The sequence below is a fragment of the Solanum lycopersicum genome, chromosome 11 (assembly GCF_036512215.1).
Source record: "Solanum lycopersicum chromosome 11, SLM_r2.1".
In the NCBI taxonomy this organism is placed as follows: domain Eukaryota; kingdom Viridiplantae; phylum Streptophyta; class Magnoliopsida; order Solanales; family Solanaceae; genus Solanum; species Solanum lycopersicum.
The window spans coordinates 60,172,143-60,191,225 of record NC_090810.1 but is presented as its reverse complement, the minus strand read 5'-3'; the positions used below and the strand labels follow the sequence as shown (position 1 = coordinate 60,191,225).

Here is a 19,083-nt window from a genome sequence, read left to right as displayed (position 1 = left end):
TTCTAAATATATTAGAAAAATAAATAAATAAATAAACATAAAATCAATTGAGTTTCCTAATTTTTATCTTCAAAATAGAAAAATAACATACCTGAAATGACTCCTAGCTCAAAATAAGGCTTTAGTGGATAGTTCCCATTATAACAAGTTCACCAGTATCTCGAATTTTCTATCGATCGAGATATAATATGATTAAATAATAAAAAATAATATATATTTTAATATGATATTAAATATTGCAAACGCTCTTGCTTTCAAATCTCACTCACATTCGAAAAATTAAAAAATATTTTTTTTCTAAGTTAGCTTCGTAAGAAAATTATATCCTCTACATGCGTGAGGCATGTGAGAGACACAGTATAATTAAGTAATATATACATTTTTTGACGAAGAATGTTAAACTGATTTTTCAATATTCTTTTCTAACGATTATAAATTTGTCAGTACTGCTACCAACTAAAAACTAAACATAAATTTTCACGTGCTCAACTCATGAAAAAAAAATTACCTTTGGATGGGCTGTGAATGATCGAGTCCAATCTCCATTAATAGTCCAATTTCCCAAAGTTTCTAAAGTTTGTATATTTATCTCTTGAGGTATATGATTTTCAGCAATTGAATAGTATTTCTTTGAGTGCTCAAACACATTTGTATTGCTTAGATATTTGTGAAATACACCAAATCTTAACTGCAAGATAATAATGATTAGACATAGTATATATTCAAAATATAATTTCTAGTGTCGATACGTGTGTTGCTCGAGTATTTTATTTAAAAAAAAAAATTTAAAAATAAGTGTAAATATATGATTTAAATTTTAGTTTATATATCTGAAATGATGTCAAATATTTTGGGACATCCACGTAGATAATACTAGATATTCTTCATTCATAATCAAAGTTTTCGAATTAGGTGTGTGCAAACAACATCTAAAAAATGAATTACGATATTTGATAGACTGACAACGGAAATACTATATCAAAAATGAACTTTAGCGGTAATTAATTAGCAATTGCTGCTAAATGTGTACTTTTAACGACAATTAACATTCTTTGTATATATATATGTTCCTAAAGGCTTTAGCTACATTGGATCTAATAACACTTAACTAATGCCAGTAAAGATTTTAATATTCTCTATTCATGTGTCAATTTATTGCCGCTAAAAGTTATTTTTGTTGTAGTGAAAGAACTTGACATACTCCTTTAATTTAGAATCATAGAGTTTACTTTGCTTCTCGTTAATTGACAATAAAATTATGAGTTTCATAACTCGATTAGGCGATTCGTATCTTTTTATGACCCAATAATAATAAGGATAGACAGAGTAAAACCTCGTACCCTACTTCATAGGAACTTTCTTTTCTAATAAGTCTTGCGCGATATGAATATAATATTAGTTGAAATTGTAATATAGATACAAAATATCGAATAAAAACAAAAAATTGGATGAAAGAGGTATAGTATAGTTCATGACATACCACATTTAAAAGGATAGCCATGAAAACAGCAAGAGCATCCCCTTCCATATTAGGAACAATACTTGGTTTTTTTCTATCTTTTTCTATGTTAAATGTGTCTGTTTCTACATATTTATTCTTATAAAATATATTCCATTTGTTGCCTTTTTCTTTTTCTTTTGTAAAGTATAAAGCATGAAGCATTCCTTCACCTTCAACCCATATATGACTTGATTTTCCAAATATTGACTTGGTTGATTTCAATCCTCCAAAAAGAGGATTTGCTCCTGCATTCAGAGACAGATTCGAGATTTAAATTTTATCATAAGTTCGCAGGATATGTCTTTTAACTTGTCTTTATTTTCACAATTATGTCCTTCAATATTGGATGTGCATGTTATACGAGGCGTCCTACATATTTATGTCCTACGTGTATTATGTCAATCACACAGGATTCATGTGTCTACCTGCTCAACATTATACAAGTTTAAGTATCGTCTACTAATGCACAACCAGAGTGGAAGGACGTATATGTGAAATGAGATCAAGTTAAAGGATATATTATATATAATGCTTACTAATTATGAGCGGAAAGTTTTGTATCGTTATCTTCGAGATGACCTGATAGCGTAAAATAAAAAAAAAATCAAAACATTTTTACCTACCATTTCTTATGTAAACACCCTCTGGAAAATCATTTGGAATTTTCCCTTGAATTGTAGTGACTCTTACAGCTTCTCCAATCTCTTCAACAGGTGCAAAATTACTCTATCAATTATATGTATTTGTAGGTAAATTAAAGGAGTCCAAAAAAGTTACTAAAAATATACATAAATATGTATAAATTAAAAAGTGTTATAATGGAAAAATATATAATTATATATATTTATATGTACCTGAGATGGGAGCAAAGGTTGGTCCACAAATTCAAAGGTGAAATCTACAAAATTATCCAATAATTTGAAAGAAATTTCCTTAATAACTTTTTGTACATCCAAATTTTCCAAATTTGACAAAAATGGCTGTTCCACAATAAAAAAATAAAAAAAGTTTTTAATTAGCTAAAATTTAAAATTAATATTGCACTAAATATAATTATGCAATAAGTTATAATCGATCGATCAATCAATCAACAAGTCACAAATATTTGTGTGATTACAAATATAAATAATTCACCGTCACTCAAAACAATAATTTAGTAAAAAAGAGAGTCATTCGAGATCGACTATTGCAATTTTATATATATATATATATATATATATATATATATATATATATATATATATATAAAAGCAAATACATAGTAATTCTTGAGGAAAGAAAATGTTTTACCTTGAAAGTAGATGAAACAGAAGCTCTCAAATCTTTAAATTTGGGTATAAGAGGTTTTTTCAAACAACAATAATTAACTTGACATGCATAAATATAAGTAGCCATTGATTTTCTTTACACAATTTTTTTTTAGTATTGTGAATAAGTAGAAGGGTATAAGAAAAAGACTATTTTTATAGTTAGATTGTGTGACCATAAAGTAGTGTTTTCTCTGTCTCAATTAAAGTAACGTTATTTGACTTGATAGTTGATATAATTATTTTTTTAAAAAAAGACTTTTGTAACTTCTAATTATAGTCTAAAAGACAAATAAATCGTATATTCTTGAGTGACTGTAAATCATCTCATTAAGAATAGAATGAATATTTTAAAACTAAAGTGTAACTAATATATAAAAAAATTAAAGTCTTATTCTCTTTTAAATTAATAAAAAAAAAACTCGTGTCACAGATATTGAGACAAAAAAGATGAAATACTATTCTTTTTTCCCAATCGTTAATGAATTTATTTGTCTTTTTTAAAAAATTTTTATTTTCATACCTATTTAAACTCGATTAATTCAAATATACATATATACTTCTTGTCAAAATTGAGTTTTGCTAACGTGTTATAAAATATTAATTATCTTATCTTTTAGTTTACAAATTTACTTAATTATAAGCCAACAAGTCCAATTAATTGATGTCTTATTTGACTTTTAATGTTTTATTATTTAAAGTCGATCGTAGATTGGCTGAAGGTTAGGCATAGAGCCAAACTTTTGTTATTAATATTCAGATAAGCTTTTATATTATCAAATTGAATAATAAATTGGAATAGAGAACCATTAAAAGTGTAGTTATTATAACTATAGGAATAGAAAAATTATGAAAATTTTAGTTTTCCAAAAATAGATAAGATGAATATGAAAAAGATATTAATACAAAAATAAAATTTTAATTACATTCTCATTGAATTTATTGTGTGTTCTTTCCTAAAAAAAATTTAATCTTGATGTTATTGTCCAAAAAAAATTGAGTTAATTCGTATGGGATTGTACGAGTTTAGAAACACAAATCTTGAGATTACAATGAAGTGATGTGGATTTTAAGCTATGCGGTGTAATATGAATTTTAAACTATATGTGAATGCGGGATAGATCGAAATAGCTTTTTTCTAAATTCATATTGAAAGATACGATTTACATTTACGAGTCCATTTAAATTTAAGAAAAAAATGAAAATTAATAATATTCTCGTGAATTTACCTATACTAATATACATTTAGCTTTACCGAAAATTTTATGATACTTAATATTACATGTATTACACTAAAAATTAACAACTTTATGACTTAGGGTATCAAAATAAAAGTTCAAACTTTTCGATTTTAATTGAGTTTGATATAATTATATAAAAGAAATAATAGCCCATTGAGTCTACTTTTTAAATTGTGTTTAGTAATCTCACATTAAAAAAAGAAAGAAAAAAACCCTTTTACATATGTATAATTTTTGCTTAAAAAGTTTGGATGAACACTCCCAATCGCACTTTTATTTTGTATTGTTCATATTATGCTCAATGGTTCACAAAAATTGGCACCAACTAACAATCATTGTAGGGGCTCACCAAATAGATGGTTGGAATTTCGCTATCTATTTCACGTCATCGAGTTCAAGCACATTTATATTTTATGTTATCGAGTTCAAACATATCGTATTACTAATTAGGAATATTAATATGAAGTCTAAATTGTTCTCAATTGAGTTCAAGCATATCGTATTACGTATTAGTATTTTTTTACTAATTAAGAGTTTCTTATCGAGGAAGATACATATAAATATATACTTTTTTTTAAACTTGATACATCAAAATAGAGAGAGACAAGTGTGATATATAGTCATGTGTCCTAGATACATGTGAATCACATTAGATACATATTAGATACATGTGAACTAAACCAGATACATATATAGGAGAGTGACAAGCGAAACAGGAGAGGAGTGAGCGACATTTGCTATGTATATATCCAGCTACATGCGAATCTACTTAAATACAATGTATCTACAGTAAATTACCCCTACCCATTATTCGGAAATACATATATTTGAACGTATAATCTTAATGTACCAAAATCTAATAAAATTCGTAATATTATGAATTAAAATATATATAAGTAATTCACTCCTAAACTAATGAGATCTTTATAATTTTCTTCTTTCTTTTTTTAATAAAGGAAACTAACATTTCATGAAGGCAATTAGCAGTAGATATTGAATATTACACTATTACTTAAATAAATAAATAAAAAAAAAAACAGGTCAAAAAACAGTTTATTGGTTATAGACTATAGTCTGTCGATCTTTTTATCGAATTTTAACTTTTTTTTAAGCTAGTATATCGATAATTAATTGGAGGACATAAATGCCCCATGAAATCCATATGGCACTCTACTAGGTAATATGATTATGGCAACAGCCTCACTTTCAAATTTTTTTGCATCAATTAGATAAACCTGCAAAATTGAAATAATTATATACATATTAGAATAATAAATATAAATTCCAAAACCATGTTTGAGTATAAAAAAAAAAAATCTATAAGAGGATTCAAGAAACACCACTCAAAATTAATCAATCGATCCTAAAAAATTTTTAAAAAATCGACAAAATATTTTTTTTAAAAAAAACTCTTTCTATATATTTGTCCTTTAAAAACTAACTGACTTGACTAATTTAAGTCCTCATTGTAATAGCAAATCCCTTACGAGACTATTTTATCCCTCGAACATATCTCGTATAAATACATATAAAATATTAACACGACACGTATAAATAGAGAAAAAATAATTATTATATTACGATTTAACTTACTTGTGATTGATTTGTATTTTCATTATGTGTGAATGCCACAATCCAACCATCATCTTCATCAACACCATCAAGTTTTGGAACAAATGTAGCTCCACTACAAAATGTATTTTTTGGGAAAATATGATATTCAACCTTAATCAAATCTTCTTCTTCTTTAAAATCCTAATAATTAATCAACATTTAAAAAATAAATTATCAATTAGATTAAATTAAATGAATACTACAATATTTTAGAAAATGTCAAATATAATATTATTGTCACAAATTTATTTAAGTAGTAATTACCTTTGAAATTTCTTCAAAATTAAGTTTGGCTAGCCCTCCAAATTTAGCAAATCCTCCTGATAAAGTCTTTGCTAAATTCAAGATAATATGTCATCATGAAGTTTAAATTAGTAACATGAAAATACTTATTTTATTGCTAAATAATAAATATTTATCCCTAATTCTATTTAACAACTTAATGATTAATTATATCTTAGTCCAAATAGAAATTAGAGTACTCACCAAAATAATTAGAGAAAGCTTCTGAATCAATAAGTTGTAGATAGCCAAATTTGTTTTTAAGACCAATGAAGTGTTCATTGATCATTGGGAATTCCATTATAAATCGATGATCGTTCGTAGTTACATTTTTCATCTTCACTTCACCTGTTTTCATGTTTAATCTCCATTCACAAACTTTAAAAAAAGAAAATAAATCTTCTGACGTTTTAATGTTATCTTTACTGAAACTCATCTCGTTCAACGCGTCTAAACTCAATCCAAGCTCGTCTACTATAATATCTGGTCTTGGTATAATCGATTTACGAGCTCTACATGCCCTTACTACAACCTTTTACACACAAAAAAAAATCAAATTAATTAATTTTACTAGTCTCATATATATATATATATATATATGATGATCACATAAATTTGAAATTAAATCAAGTTTTAAGAAAATGTTAAAATACCTCATCATTATCTTCAAAACAATTTATTATGTGAAATACACAACATGGTTCAATTTCAAACCATTTAATGGAATTAGCATCACCATAATGAGGCATTATTCCAATTCTTGCATGTCCATCTTTATCATATTTTATTAATCTGCAAAAATCAGAAGTATAAATATATATACATTAATTAAGGATTTAATTTAAAATATATTTTTCATTAAATTGTAGTATCACAAATTTATTTTCCCCATAATATAACATGTTTAAAATACTTACTGCTCTCCAATAATAAGTCTGTTTAGGTCAATAGTTAGTGGAAAATCGAAAATCACATTGTACCTACACATAATTAAATTTTAAAATATTAGGACAACATTAGCATATAAATAATTGGATTTAAGTTCATAAATATATTCTAAACTACCAAAAAATATTTATATTATCGATTCGTACAACGTATTTGTTTATAATGAATTTTCACTTTAATTTTCAACTGATCATATATAAAGTTTATAAAAAAAATTACATGTTATCGTTAGTTGATTTTATTTTTTATTACCATCAATCAATATATAAAACTTAAACGCGTAATAATTACCTCTTTGTAACTCCAATTTCATGGCAAATGATACACCTATTAAGTTTGACATCCACCTTGTGAACCATTTGTTTTCCATCAGCTGAAAATAGATATTAATTGAATTTAAAAATAAATTAGAAAATTAAATAAACTTTTCAAAATGGAAAATAACATACCTGAAATAATTCCTAGCTCAAGATAAGGTTTTAGTGGATTAATTCCCATTATAACAAGTTCACCCGTATCTGGTATTTTCTATCGAAACATGATATAATTAAATAATTAATTAAAAAATATAATTATTTTAATAACTTAAATTTTTAAATATAATAATCACATCTTTAACATGATAACAAAACATATAACAAATCACAATTAACTCACATGTTTATATAGTTTTGCTCACATCCCAAGAAAAAAAACATAATGATAATTTCATTCCTTATCAACTAATTTACAAAATATAATGTATATACTATATACATAATATACAATGTAATTATATAAGAAGTCTTTTTTAATATTCTGAACTTTTAGATTAAACAACCACACACTTCAAGAATTTTTACATACAAGATTCGTCGTAAAGATCTATATTGTATAGACACTTCAAAAATACTGATAGGTACATGTCGAAATTTTCAAAACTAGTATATTTGATCTTTTAGGATGTGATATAAGTTCGATAATATTTTAACAAAATTCGAGCGACATAACAAAACAAGTTTTTGTAATGAGCCATTACCTTTGGATGGGCTGTGAATGATTGACTCCAAGCCCCATTAACAGTCCAATTTCCCAAAGTTTCAAGTGTTTGTATGTTTATCTCTTGAGGCATATGATTTTCAGCTATTGAATATAATTTCTTTGAGTGCTCAAAAACATTTGTATTGCTTAGATATTTATGTAATACACCAAATCTCATCTGCAAAACAACAAGGATACATACATAAATACTTTAACATACGTCATTGTTCAGATTCTACAAAAATATTATTCTCTTATAATTATATTAGATTCTCCAAAGATTTTACTATCTTTATAGTATCTCACGTACGTCATCGACGATATTTTTGAAGAATTTAAGAAACACATGATTAACTTTGATAATACTAACATTTTCTTTGTTATGTTACAATTAAGTCTTTGAATACATCTGGCGCCTTTCAAACAGGGGTGACTCGATAGTGTTGGGGAAAAAAATACGTGCCTTAGGCCTCCAAATTTAAGGGGCCAAAACTTTAATAATAATAGGTTATAAATTATTATTTTTTTAACAAATATTGAATACTATTTATAGAAAAAGTAAACTTTTCATGAAAATGATGGAGTACTATGAAAAATAATTTAAAATAAGAATGGTTATATTATCAATTGAAAAACTAGAAGAAACCAATTATATAAAAGGTATTAACTATTCAAGTTTAAAGCCCCGTTTGATTTTTGTTTTAGACCACTAATATGCTTGAGTTGCTCCTTCCTGCTTTCAGATTAGAGCTCTGAATATGCGATAGACAATTCTATCCTTAACCAGATGTTATAGGAAGCATTTCTCCTTTTAATAAGTTTTACGTATTGATTACTCGAGACCCTATTATAGATATCAGATACGTATCGAATAAGAAATAAAAAAATAAAAATGAAAGGGATGTATAGTTCATACCACATTTAAAAGGGAAGCCACTAAAACAGCAAGAGAATCCCCTTCAATATTAGGAATAAATTTTGGTTTTTTTAGATTCTTTTCCATGTTGAATGTGTCTGTTTCTACATATTTGTTCTTGTATAATATATTCCATTTGTTGATTTTTCCTTTTTCTTTTGTAAAGTATAAAGCATGAAGCATTCCTTCACCTTCAACCCATATATGGCTTGATTTTCCAAATATTGACTTGGTTGATTTTAATCCTCCAAAGAGAGCATTTGATCCTGCAATCAGACGTAGATTCAGAATTTAAATTATATCGATTAAATTTTAGATTTTGAACATTTATATCATAGAATTATACTTTTGGATGAATTAAAAATTTAGCATATATTCATGCGCTTTGTTTAAAAAAAATATTAAATTCAGTTGAACCTATTAATTTTATATGCTACATATGCAATTTTGCCCTAAATGACACTAATTAAAGTGGGTTTCTTATGGAGAAAAATATTTTCTAAAATCTTCTTTAAAAATCAAGAAAAGAACTTTCTATTATATGAGATTATAAAGGGAAGGAAAAAGGTTTTATAAGTATTCCCTCTGTTTACTATTGTTTATCAGGTATACTAAAAATAGTTATTTAAAATTAATTGTTAATTTAAACAATTAAAAAATAACTAATCACTTTTTTTCAGTTCCGCTCTTAATGTGAAAAAATTGCTTTAAAAGTTACAAGATTAATTTAATCCGAAAAAATAATTTTTGCATTAAGAGCGAGGTTATATTACTCAAATTGTATCTTATATTATTTTTTTCTTAAAAATCGTGCATGATTTTATCCTGACAAATAATAGTGAACGATGAAAATAATATTATACATTAATGATAGGGTTAGATGTTCTATATTTGATTTTATAATTTCAAAATTTGATTTCGATCGATAATCCAATAATTGAAAAGAGATATCTATTCAAACTTTCAATATTCAGTTTGATACTAATAAATTATATTTCAACTTCCAATGTTCAATCCGATAGATATTAATAAATCAAACTTTCATATTGTAAATTTCAATACGATAATTTAATAATACCGTATTAAAATTGAAATCGACTGTTCATAAAATATATATTATTTTAAAAAATATTAATAGAATATACACATAGTAAAAAGATAGGGGCATTGGAACGCACAGAGAAATTAAGTGTGGGCAGATTGCAGAAAATCATAACACATATATTAAAATAATTTGAGTGTATAATATCAAATATTGAATAATATTAATATCTTGTATAAATTATTTAAACTTATTAATGTATTTTCTAAATTTTATTTTTGAATGTTAACAAAATAAATAAATTAATAAATATCAAATTATTAGATAATTTTTATTCGATTTGATAATTTAATTTTCGATAATTTATGTTTCTAATTGGTGGTCCCCACCCAACCTCCAAATTTTGTTAACTAACCGCCCCAATCCCGAGTTTCGTCCTATTTATTTAATGGCAGAGTTAAAAATTTTATTAAGAAAGTTTAATATATAAAAGTAAACATACAAAAAGAAATCAAAAAAATATATATAATATCTACTTTATAAACATAAAAAGAAATAAATATAAGCAACATAATTTTCTATCAAATTTTTTTTGAATAGATTCACTCGTTTTTATCTGGCTCTGCTCGAAAATCTATCACACCCCACACCCCCTTTCATCCCCACCCTCACCCTCTTCACCAACCCTTATCCCTCACCTCAACCCAATACTCACCTCCATATCATAATTGTTTAGCTACGCTCTATTTTCGTCGTTCAATTTATATATTTGATTTTTATTTGATACGAATTTTAAGAAAGTAAAAATATATTTTTGAATTTGATAGTTTAAAGTTAATGATACGTGGTATGTATCAAAATATCCTTTAATAATTATCATATTTCGATAATGTAACTATCGACAACATTTGTTACTAGCTAGTGTCACTTATTACGAACCACATGCAATTATGTTTTTCTTAGATGATCTGATAGGGTAAAAAAAAAAACGTATTTTATACACTTTCTTACCATTTCTTATGTAAACACCCTCTGGAAAATCATTTGGAATTTTCCCTTGAATTGTAGTGACTCTTACAGCTTCTCCAATCTCTTCAACAGGTGCAAAATTACTCTGTCAATTATTTAATTGTGAAAATACAAAAAGTCATGTGAAAAAATATATGTACCAAAAAATGTGATAATTAATGGACAAATTAATATATATTTATATTTATATTATATATAATTACCTGAGATGGGGATAAAGGTTGATCCACAAATTCAAAGGTCAAATCTATAAAATTGTCCAATAATTTGAAAATAACTTCCTTCAATATTACTTTTGGAACATCCATTATCAAGGGAAAATGTTCCAAATTTGTTAAAAATGGCTGTTACACAATATAAATGAAGAAAGTTATTTATAATACAAAATTCAAGAAAAAAAATTTTAAATTAATAATATGAAATGAGTGTATTTTGTGCTGATTCGTAATTTTCAATAAAACGTCTATCAGAAATTTACCTTTAAATTTGATGAGGCTGAGGCTCTCAAGTCTTTAAATTTTGGTATAACATGCCTTTGCAAACAACAATAATTAACTTGACATGTATAACTACAAACAGCCATTAAAATCAAAAAGAAAAATCTCCTTTTATTTATTTCTTCACTATTTTTTTTTTTGGATTATTGAAAATTTGAATAAGAAGATATGTTGTTTTGATGCATTAGAATGGATGAATTTATAGTTAGATTTTGTGACTAAAAAACATTATTATATTCCCCCCCCCCCCCCCTCCCAACCAAGTAGCTGCTCCCATGATATAATTTATTGCTAATTTTTTATTTTTTTATTTCCCACCTTATAAAATTTGGTATCTATATTTAAATTCGATTAATTTAGATTCATAATTAAAATTTACGTATATGTACAATGACAAAGTATAAACAGAAAAAAATCAAGAAAACTATATATAGATTAAAAAATTAATTTCAATCCTATATGTATAAATAAATTTATAGTAAAAAAAGTTCAAACAAAAAGTTATGACAACTCATGGATGGATACATAATAAATAAACAAAAAATGTTATCGCAAAAATATTCATATATTAAGCGGAATGAGATGAGAAACGTGGATTTGGAGTTGGATGTTCTTCATTATTGTTATCTCATTCCCTTTTTTTCTCTATAAAATTAAATTCAAGAATTAAAACTAAATATCATAATTAAAAGTAATAAATTGACGAATCACTAATTGAATTTGAATGATATAAAATCTAAATTAAATTAATAAACGAATTATGACTCAACCATCCAAAATTTAATTGGTTACCATGAGTAGAGTATAATTTATTTTTTTTAAAAAAAAGAGGCATGCCAATTTTTATTAAGGTAGGCACAAATTACAATAGCTAAGAAACTAAGTAATTACTAACATTAGTGGATATATACTGTTAAATATATTTTAAAAGAAGTGGAATGTTACCTGTCTCATGCTTTGAATTTTTAACTATTATCGAATGAGTTATGATAGAATAGTTCATATGTGTTTAAACATGTAATTTAGTTCTCTAATTGAAATTATGAAATAAAATCAGCGTTATGATATGAAATCTAAATATTTTTAAAAAGTTTGATTTGAAAATTTTTATATTTTTTAAATACAAAAATTGCTTTACGAGTTTATATTTTTGTAAAAATATCCACCATTCTATATCTACATATTTTCATTTACAAAAATATTAATGCAATGATGAAGTATTCACGAAACATAAATATGTTAGATATAGTAACAAACGATATTGATTGGTAAATGACTTATGTTTAACAATTGTACATTGATGAAACTCATGTTCACTTTTAATTTTTTATTGAACTAAAGTTTGATGAATACATGTCGTGTATTTTTTAGAATAACTTTGTGTAGTATGCTTTGTTATGAATTTTGCTTATTTGGTAAGATTGTATTAAGAATCGAGACTATTTTAATAGCTTTAACAACTTATGTTTTTTTTTATGTTAACAAGCAAAAAATGCAACTTGAAATTCAAATTGCAGTCCAAACAAAACTTCAATATCATCTCATATAATTTCATAGACATAATAATACATAAATATGTATTTTAACTTGGTCTCGTTTCACATTTATGTCTTTCAACTTTGGGTGTGCACAAACGGATACTTAAACTTGTATATAAAGTTGAACAAGTAGACAAATGAATCATATGACATAATACATGTAGGGCACCATGCAGAATGTCACGTAAGTAGTGTGCGTTTATTATTCAAATTTTAACTATTATCGATATAAGTTATGATGAAGTGAATAAAAATTTTCACATTCTTAATCAAAAACATTCGAGCCCTCAAAAAAAATAATCTCATGAGTGTCGCTCCTGAAAATAAACCATGCGAAGCGTGGCTTCACATTAATTATCAGACTCCAATACAGGTAAACTCAAAACCGAAAATAAAAAATGGAATTATTTTATTATTACCTTTCTACTCTTTATTCCACCACTTCACATGCCTAAAAGTTGTAAAAAAATCCTTCATGAAATATATGTTGTAACAGTTTATCTCACAGTTAAATCTATTTTTAGCAATTTTACACTTTTTTTTTTACAGTGACAAAAGGATAGTGGTAGATTAGATGATACCAATGAACCATTGAGAAGGGAAAAAAAAAACAAGAAAATTTTGTGTTGCTCTAAGATATGGCTACAGAGACTAAATCTAGTGTAGTTAAGGTGAAAGCTAACAGTAATAATCAAGTTGGGTCATCTTCAAAACCCAAAATTGATTCATCTGTTATAAAGAAAAAGGTTATTCAGATCTCAGCTAAGCCATCTGCAGATTCAAAGGGTAAATCTGCCATAAATGTAACTAAAACTGAGGTAAAGATTCTTGTTTTTGGTTTAATTGAGTTCCATCTGTGTAAAGATTGGATTTTTATGCTTTATATTTTGATGTTCTTGAAAAATTTAGGTGCCCATTGGTTAAAGATTCTTGCCTTTTTGATAAATTTTGTTCTGATTGAGATCCATTTAGTTAAAGTATTGGGAAAAGATTGGATTTTTATGCTTCATATGTTGATGTTCTTGAAAAATTGAGGTGCCCCTATGCAAGTAATTCTTGTTTTTTTGATGATTTTGTTGTAATTGAGATCCATTTAGCTAAAGTATTGGGAAAAGATTGAGTTTCTATCTGTATAAAGATTGGATTTTTATGCTTTATATGTTCATGTTCTTGAGAAATTGAGGTGCCCCTATGCAAATAATTCTTGTTTTTTTGATGATTTTGTTGTAATTGAGATCCATTTAGTTAAAGTATTGGGAAAAGTTTGAGGTTGTATCTGCAAAAAGATTGATTTTTATGCTTCATATTTGATGTTCTTGAAAAATTGAGGTGACCCTATGCAAATAATTCTTGTTTTTTGATAAATTCTGTTGTAATGGAGATCCATTTAGTTCTAGTATTGGGAAAAGATTGAGGTTACATGTGCAAAAAGATTGGATTTTTATGCTTCATATGTTGATGTTCTTGAAAAATTGAGGTGCCCCTATGCAAATAATTCTTGTTTTTTGACAAATTCTGTTGTAATGGAGATCCATTTAGTTCTAGTATTGGTAAATAATTTGTCTGCTTGGATATAAGATTGAGGTAATATCTGCTAAAAAGATCAATCTTTTTATGCTTCATGTTTTAATATTCTTGAAATATTGAGCTATTAGATGATCTTTTTGTGCTCAAATTTGATATTCTTGAAAAATTGAGGTGCCGTAAGTTCTACTCTAATTGAGATCCATTTAGTTCTAATATTGGTAAATTATTTGTCTATTGGTGAAAGCTTGAGGTTACATCTGCGAAAAAGATCATGTTTTTATGCTTCATATTTTGATATTCTTGAAGATTTGAGGTGAAACGATCATCTTTATATGCCTCAAATTTGTTGTTCTTGAAAAATTCAGGTGCCCATCTGCAAAAGATACTTGCTTTTGATAAACTCTTCTCTGATATTGATAAATAATTTGCTTATTGAGTGAAAAGATTGAGGTTACATCTGCAAAAAGATCAAATTTTTTATGCTTCATATTTTGATGTTCTTGAAACTTTTGAGGTAAAAGATCATCTTTTTGTGCTCAGATTTCGATATTCTTGAATAATTGAGGTGCCCGTGTGCAAGAAGATCATTGGGTTTTTACAGTCAATCAATTATGTCTCAATCTTAAACTAGTGTTGATCTGTAATATGGATGTTTTGTATAAAGTCTGTTCAATTCGAGATCGATTTCGTTTGTAATATTAGTTAAATAACTTGTCTGTTGGTAAAAGATTGAGGAAACATTTGCAAAAGATCATCTTTTTTGAGTTCAAATTTTGATATACTTGAAAGTTTGCGGTAACGTCTACAAAATATGATTGCTTTTTTCTTGTGCTTCAAATATTGATTTGACGGTTATGACCTGAATTAGTTCTTTGAATCCTTATTGTCCAAGTAAAGGTGAAAGGAAAAACAACCTCAACTTCATCCAAGACCGTCACAAAAACGCAAACCAAAACTAGAGTGAAGAAAGTGTATTCCTTGGCTGGTCAGAAGTTTGATGTTCCTGAAGAGGTGATATACTCCTTATAAACTTCATGGTCTGTTTAATGATTTATTTTAATGGAAATCCGGACTGGTCCGTGATTTTAATATTGTGTATTCTCTTCAACAGCGAGAACCGTTGAGGTTATTCTATGAATCATTGTCAAAACAGATACCTTCAAGTGAAATGGCAGAGTTTTGGTGAGTTTTCTTTACATTTGTGTCTGGATCTTTTCGACCTTATATCTGTTAACTACATGTATAAATACACTTGTTCGGACTCTTCAAAATGTTGCCGCACCCATGTCGGATCCTTAAAAACTGCTCTACTTTTGAAAGATTCTACACACGCTCGTCAACATTTTTGAAGAGTCCGAGCAACATAGTGTAGCAGTGTGCTTGCTTGTGTCTTCATTTCTCAATATTGTTAACTGCTCTTAGATCTACCTAAGCCACTTTCCCTGTATGAGACTCCACGACAGGATTATGTCCTACCTAGTGACTTTAAATTCTCACACTGCAGAGAAAAATCTTTCTTTTTCTTTTTTCACAAGAATAATGTCCGTGCCAACTTACGTGCACGTGACACTAATTCTATGAGGTACATGCTACCTCCCCCAGCATTGGTACCAGGTAAAAGACTAAAAGGTCCACCAAGGTTTGACAAGAGTGAAGTCTTTGTCTTGTTATCAGAATATCATGTAGAAGACATAGAGTAGAAACGAGGTTATCTTTTGAAGTGACAGAAGATTAAAATTTGTAGTAATTTTAGTATAAGAAAGGGGTTATCAGAGCTTCGGCTTAGGCTTCGATTTTACTTGTAGTTTTGGTAACAAATGCTAGAAAACACTTTCTTATGTACTAGTCTAGGGAAGACTCTAGATAAACTAGGAGCAGATACAAATTTAAGATACTAATTCAAGAAACTTCTAGATTTATGTTTTCGTAAGAGAATCAGAATATTACACTTTCTTTTGCACTAGTTCAACCTTGATGTGTTCGTGTGGTTGACATTCTGGAAGAACTAAAAATTCATCTTCGACACCTATTTTATTCGTGATCTTACATAGACACTTGATTTTCTCCCACTTCTCCAAAATGACTGTCTTTTCTGGAGTATATCCGCCCGCTGCTCATCAGTGTTGTTAAATCCGCTGAAAGTTGTTGCTAGCTGATGCTGACTCTGATGTAACGATCAGCATAGCAGACTGGATTCTTGGTTTCGCGCAATAGATTGGAAATGTAGCCCCTTCTGCTAGAAATGCAAATTTTCAAGAATTCTTCTAATCACGAGTTGATTCCATAGCCGAATTGTTCTCCAACTTAGGAAATGTAACAGTCTTTAGTTTCCTCGAACACCTAAAGACAACAGTCTTTCCGAGATACAAAATATAGCTAGATGTCCTCCTTATATCCAACTATCTAGCTTTATATTTTCCTTTTACGTTAGTCTAAGATGCTTTATTTTCCTTGAAGGTGCCGTAGAATGCATGTTTGGAACAATCAAATGAACTCTTTTTGGGTCCTTCATAAATTTAGATAGAATATCTACAGAGTGAGTCATGTCAGCCCTTGTGTGCGCGAGATTGGGGATTTTAAAAAGTATTAAGAAGCTGGAAATATTTAAACTCCGATTTGTTGTGTTAATGAGTGTTCATGAAGGTTCATGTCCTAGGCTGTCGACTTCCATTATACTATAGAGGGGTATCCACCTAATTGTTGTGGTTGAATTTGAACGAGTTGAAAATGGATTGAACAAATATCACTGGTACTGTTTTTATTGTCCTTTCATTTTGTTCGAGTTTTCAGATAGAGTTAAATGCAGGTTGATGGAGCACGGTCTGTTATCACCCGAGAGATCAAAGAAAGCGTTTGAGAAGAAACAGAGAAAGCAAAAGCAAATTCGCATGGGAACTCCTATTAAATCTCCTCCTCCGCGACCATTCATTAGCAAAGCCGAGAGCTCAAAAAAGCCACAGCAAGCATCAAAGAATGGTGATATAAAGGCGAAGAAACGATTAAAAAGTGATAGTAGTGATGACGACGATGATGAGTTCATTCTAAGTCCAAAGAGAAGAAAAGGGTAAAAAAAAATGAACTCTGCATTTGCAAGAATGATAGACTGGAGGAGACATTCTTGATTTTCTGTAATTATTGAAAATGAAAAAAAAATCAAATAAATTTTACAGTTTACCAATTTGTACAATAAACCTATAGTTGTTATAGAAACATAGTTTTCTCTTTTAAGGATTATTTTCTTTTTACCCTCCGTCGTAGAGCTCTGCTCGAACTCGCAATTTTCAGGTTAAACTCCAATTGATATTTCTAAAGGATTGATTTACCTTAGTCTCCCCCTCAATCTCTTACATTTTCAATTACTTTCCTTTAACTAAATAAGGGCATGTTTGGAAAATGAAGGAAATTGGAATTGGTTTGAATAAGGGTATGTGATATGGTATCAGGATATTGAATCATGAGATGAAATTGAGGGTTTCATCAGATTAAGTTATTATATAAAAAAAATGCATCAAAATAATACGTTCTTATAAAATTTTTACAAAATTAGAATTTGCATGTTATTTTTTTTATATTCATTATAACAATTAGAATTCTACGTGTACATGCATGTAACGAATAACAAAATGCAACAATTACAAATAAAATTATAAAATTGTGACAAAAAATCAAATGAGAAATCTTAGTTTAATGTATAAAATTTATCAACAAACTGTAAATTTAGAACTTTAAATAGTAATCAGCCAATTTGCATTATATATAGTCACAAAAGATTAACTTTAGCCTAAATAAAAATACAATTAAAACAATCAGAAATTTATGAAAAATCAAATTAAAGAAGTTTAACAGAGAGAAAACACATATACAAAATAAACAAAGAAAAAAACATGCGACAACATACACATTTTTTTGAAGGCTCTAATCATAACAATATATATATGGAAAAAGAATACAAAATCACTATATATTTTTTCAAGTTTTTGTCGACACTTCTCCCATAAACAATTATAATTCAAGAGACTTCTTCATTTAGTTAAAATATGAATTAAATAGAACAATAATGATATAAGCTGTACTATTTAAACTATAGAATGAAAAATATAACCTTGGTTAGGATACTCATGAAACAAAGAAAGATGTATATGAAATAAAAATAGGATAATTAGATGGTGTGAGTTATGCAGATGAATATATTATTCCTTATCACAATGAAAAGAAAGAATACAATAACTACAATTATTATTTAAAACAATAGTAGCAATTAAATTTGCATCAAGTAATTTATCTAAAGTATTATCTATGAAACATTGCAAATTTTTAGTGGGGATTGATTATGGTCTTTATATATTGATTTAACTCAATGGTTTTATAATAAAATAATTTTTATGTTTTAGTATAAAGAAAAATATTCAAAAAAATTGGAACTATTTTAGTCTTTAAAAAGGTAGAAATACCTAATATTTATTTATGAATATTGTCTTTCAACTTTTTGACTTTAACCAAATTTTTTAATATTTATTGTGGCATATAGAATGATTACTATTTATAAATAAATATTTTATAATATTTTGATTTAACACAGGATAAAATGATAATCCAATTTTATATTTTATTGTTTAAATTT

General features: G+C 27.2%; 2 protein-coding genes and 1 long non-coding RNA gene across 3 annotated transcripts; 1 reads left to right on the top strand and 2 right to left on the bottom strand.

Annotated features, from left to right (window-relative positions):
• On the bottom strand, positions 1-2,929 carry LOC138339724 (9-cis-epoxycarotenoid dioxygenase NCED1, chloroplastic-like). The gene is made up of 4 exons (XM_069291751.1): positions 2,792-2,929; positions 2,356-2,481; positions 2,125-2,227; positions 1-1,746 (listed from the first exon to the last, which is right to left on the bottom strand). Exons 1-4 carry the CDS (start codon positions 2,894-2,896, stop codon positions 1,277-1,279), a joined length of 804 nt encoding a protein of 267 aa, XP_069147852.1. The 5' UTR covers positions 2,897-2,929; the 3' UTR covers positions 1-1,276.
• A 3,675-nt stretch (positions 2,930-6,604) lies between these two features.
• LOC101255063 (uncharacterized) lies at positions 6,605-7,260 on the bottom strand. Its single transcript, XR_011212599.1, has 3 exons — positions 7,185-7,260; positions 6,863-6,925; positions 6,605-6,737 (listed from the first exon to the last, which is right to left on the bottom strand). It is a non-coding gene; the product is annotated as an uncharacterized lncRNA (long non-coding RNA).
• Positions 7,261-13,382: 6,122 nt separating this feature from the next.
• LOC101249523 (uncharacterized) lies at positions 13,383-17,690 on the top strand. Its single transcript, XM_004251139.5, has 4 exons — positions 13,383-13,753; positions 15,360-15,473; positions 15,574-15,644; positions 17,269-17,690. The coding sequence occupies exons 1-4, from the start codon at positions 13,574-13,576 to the stop codon at positions 17,528-17,530; spliced, it is 627 nt and encodes a 208-aa protein (XP_004251187.1). The 5' UTR covers positions 13,383-13,573; the 3' UTR covers positions 17,531-17,690.
• The last annotated feature ends 1,393 nt before the right edge of the window (positions 17,691-19,083 follow it).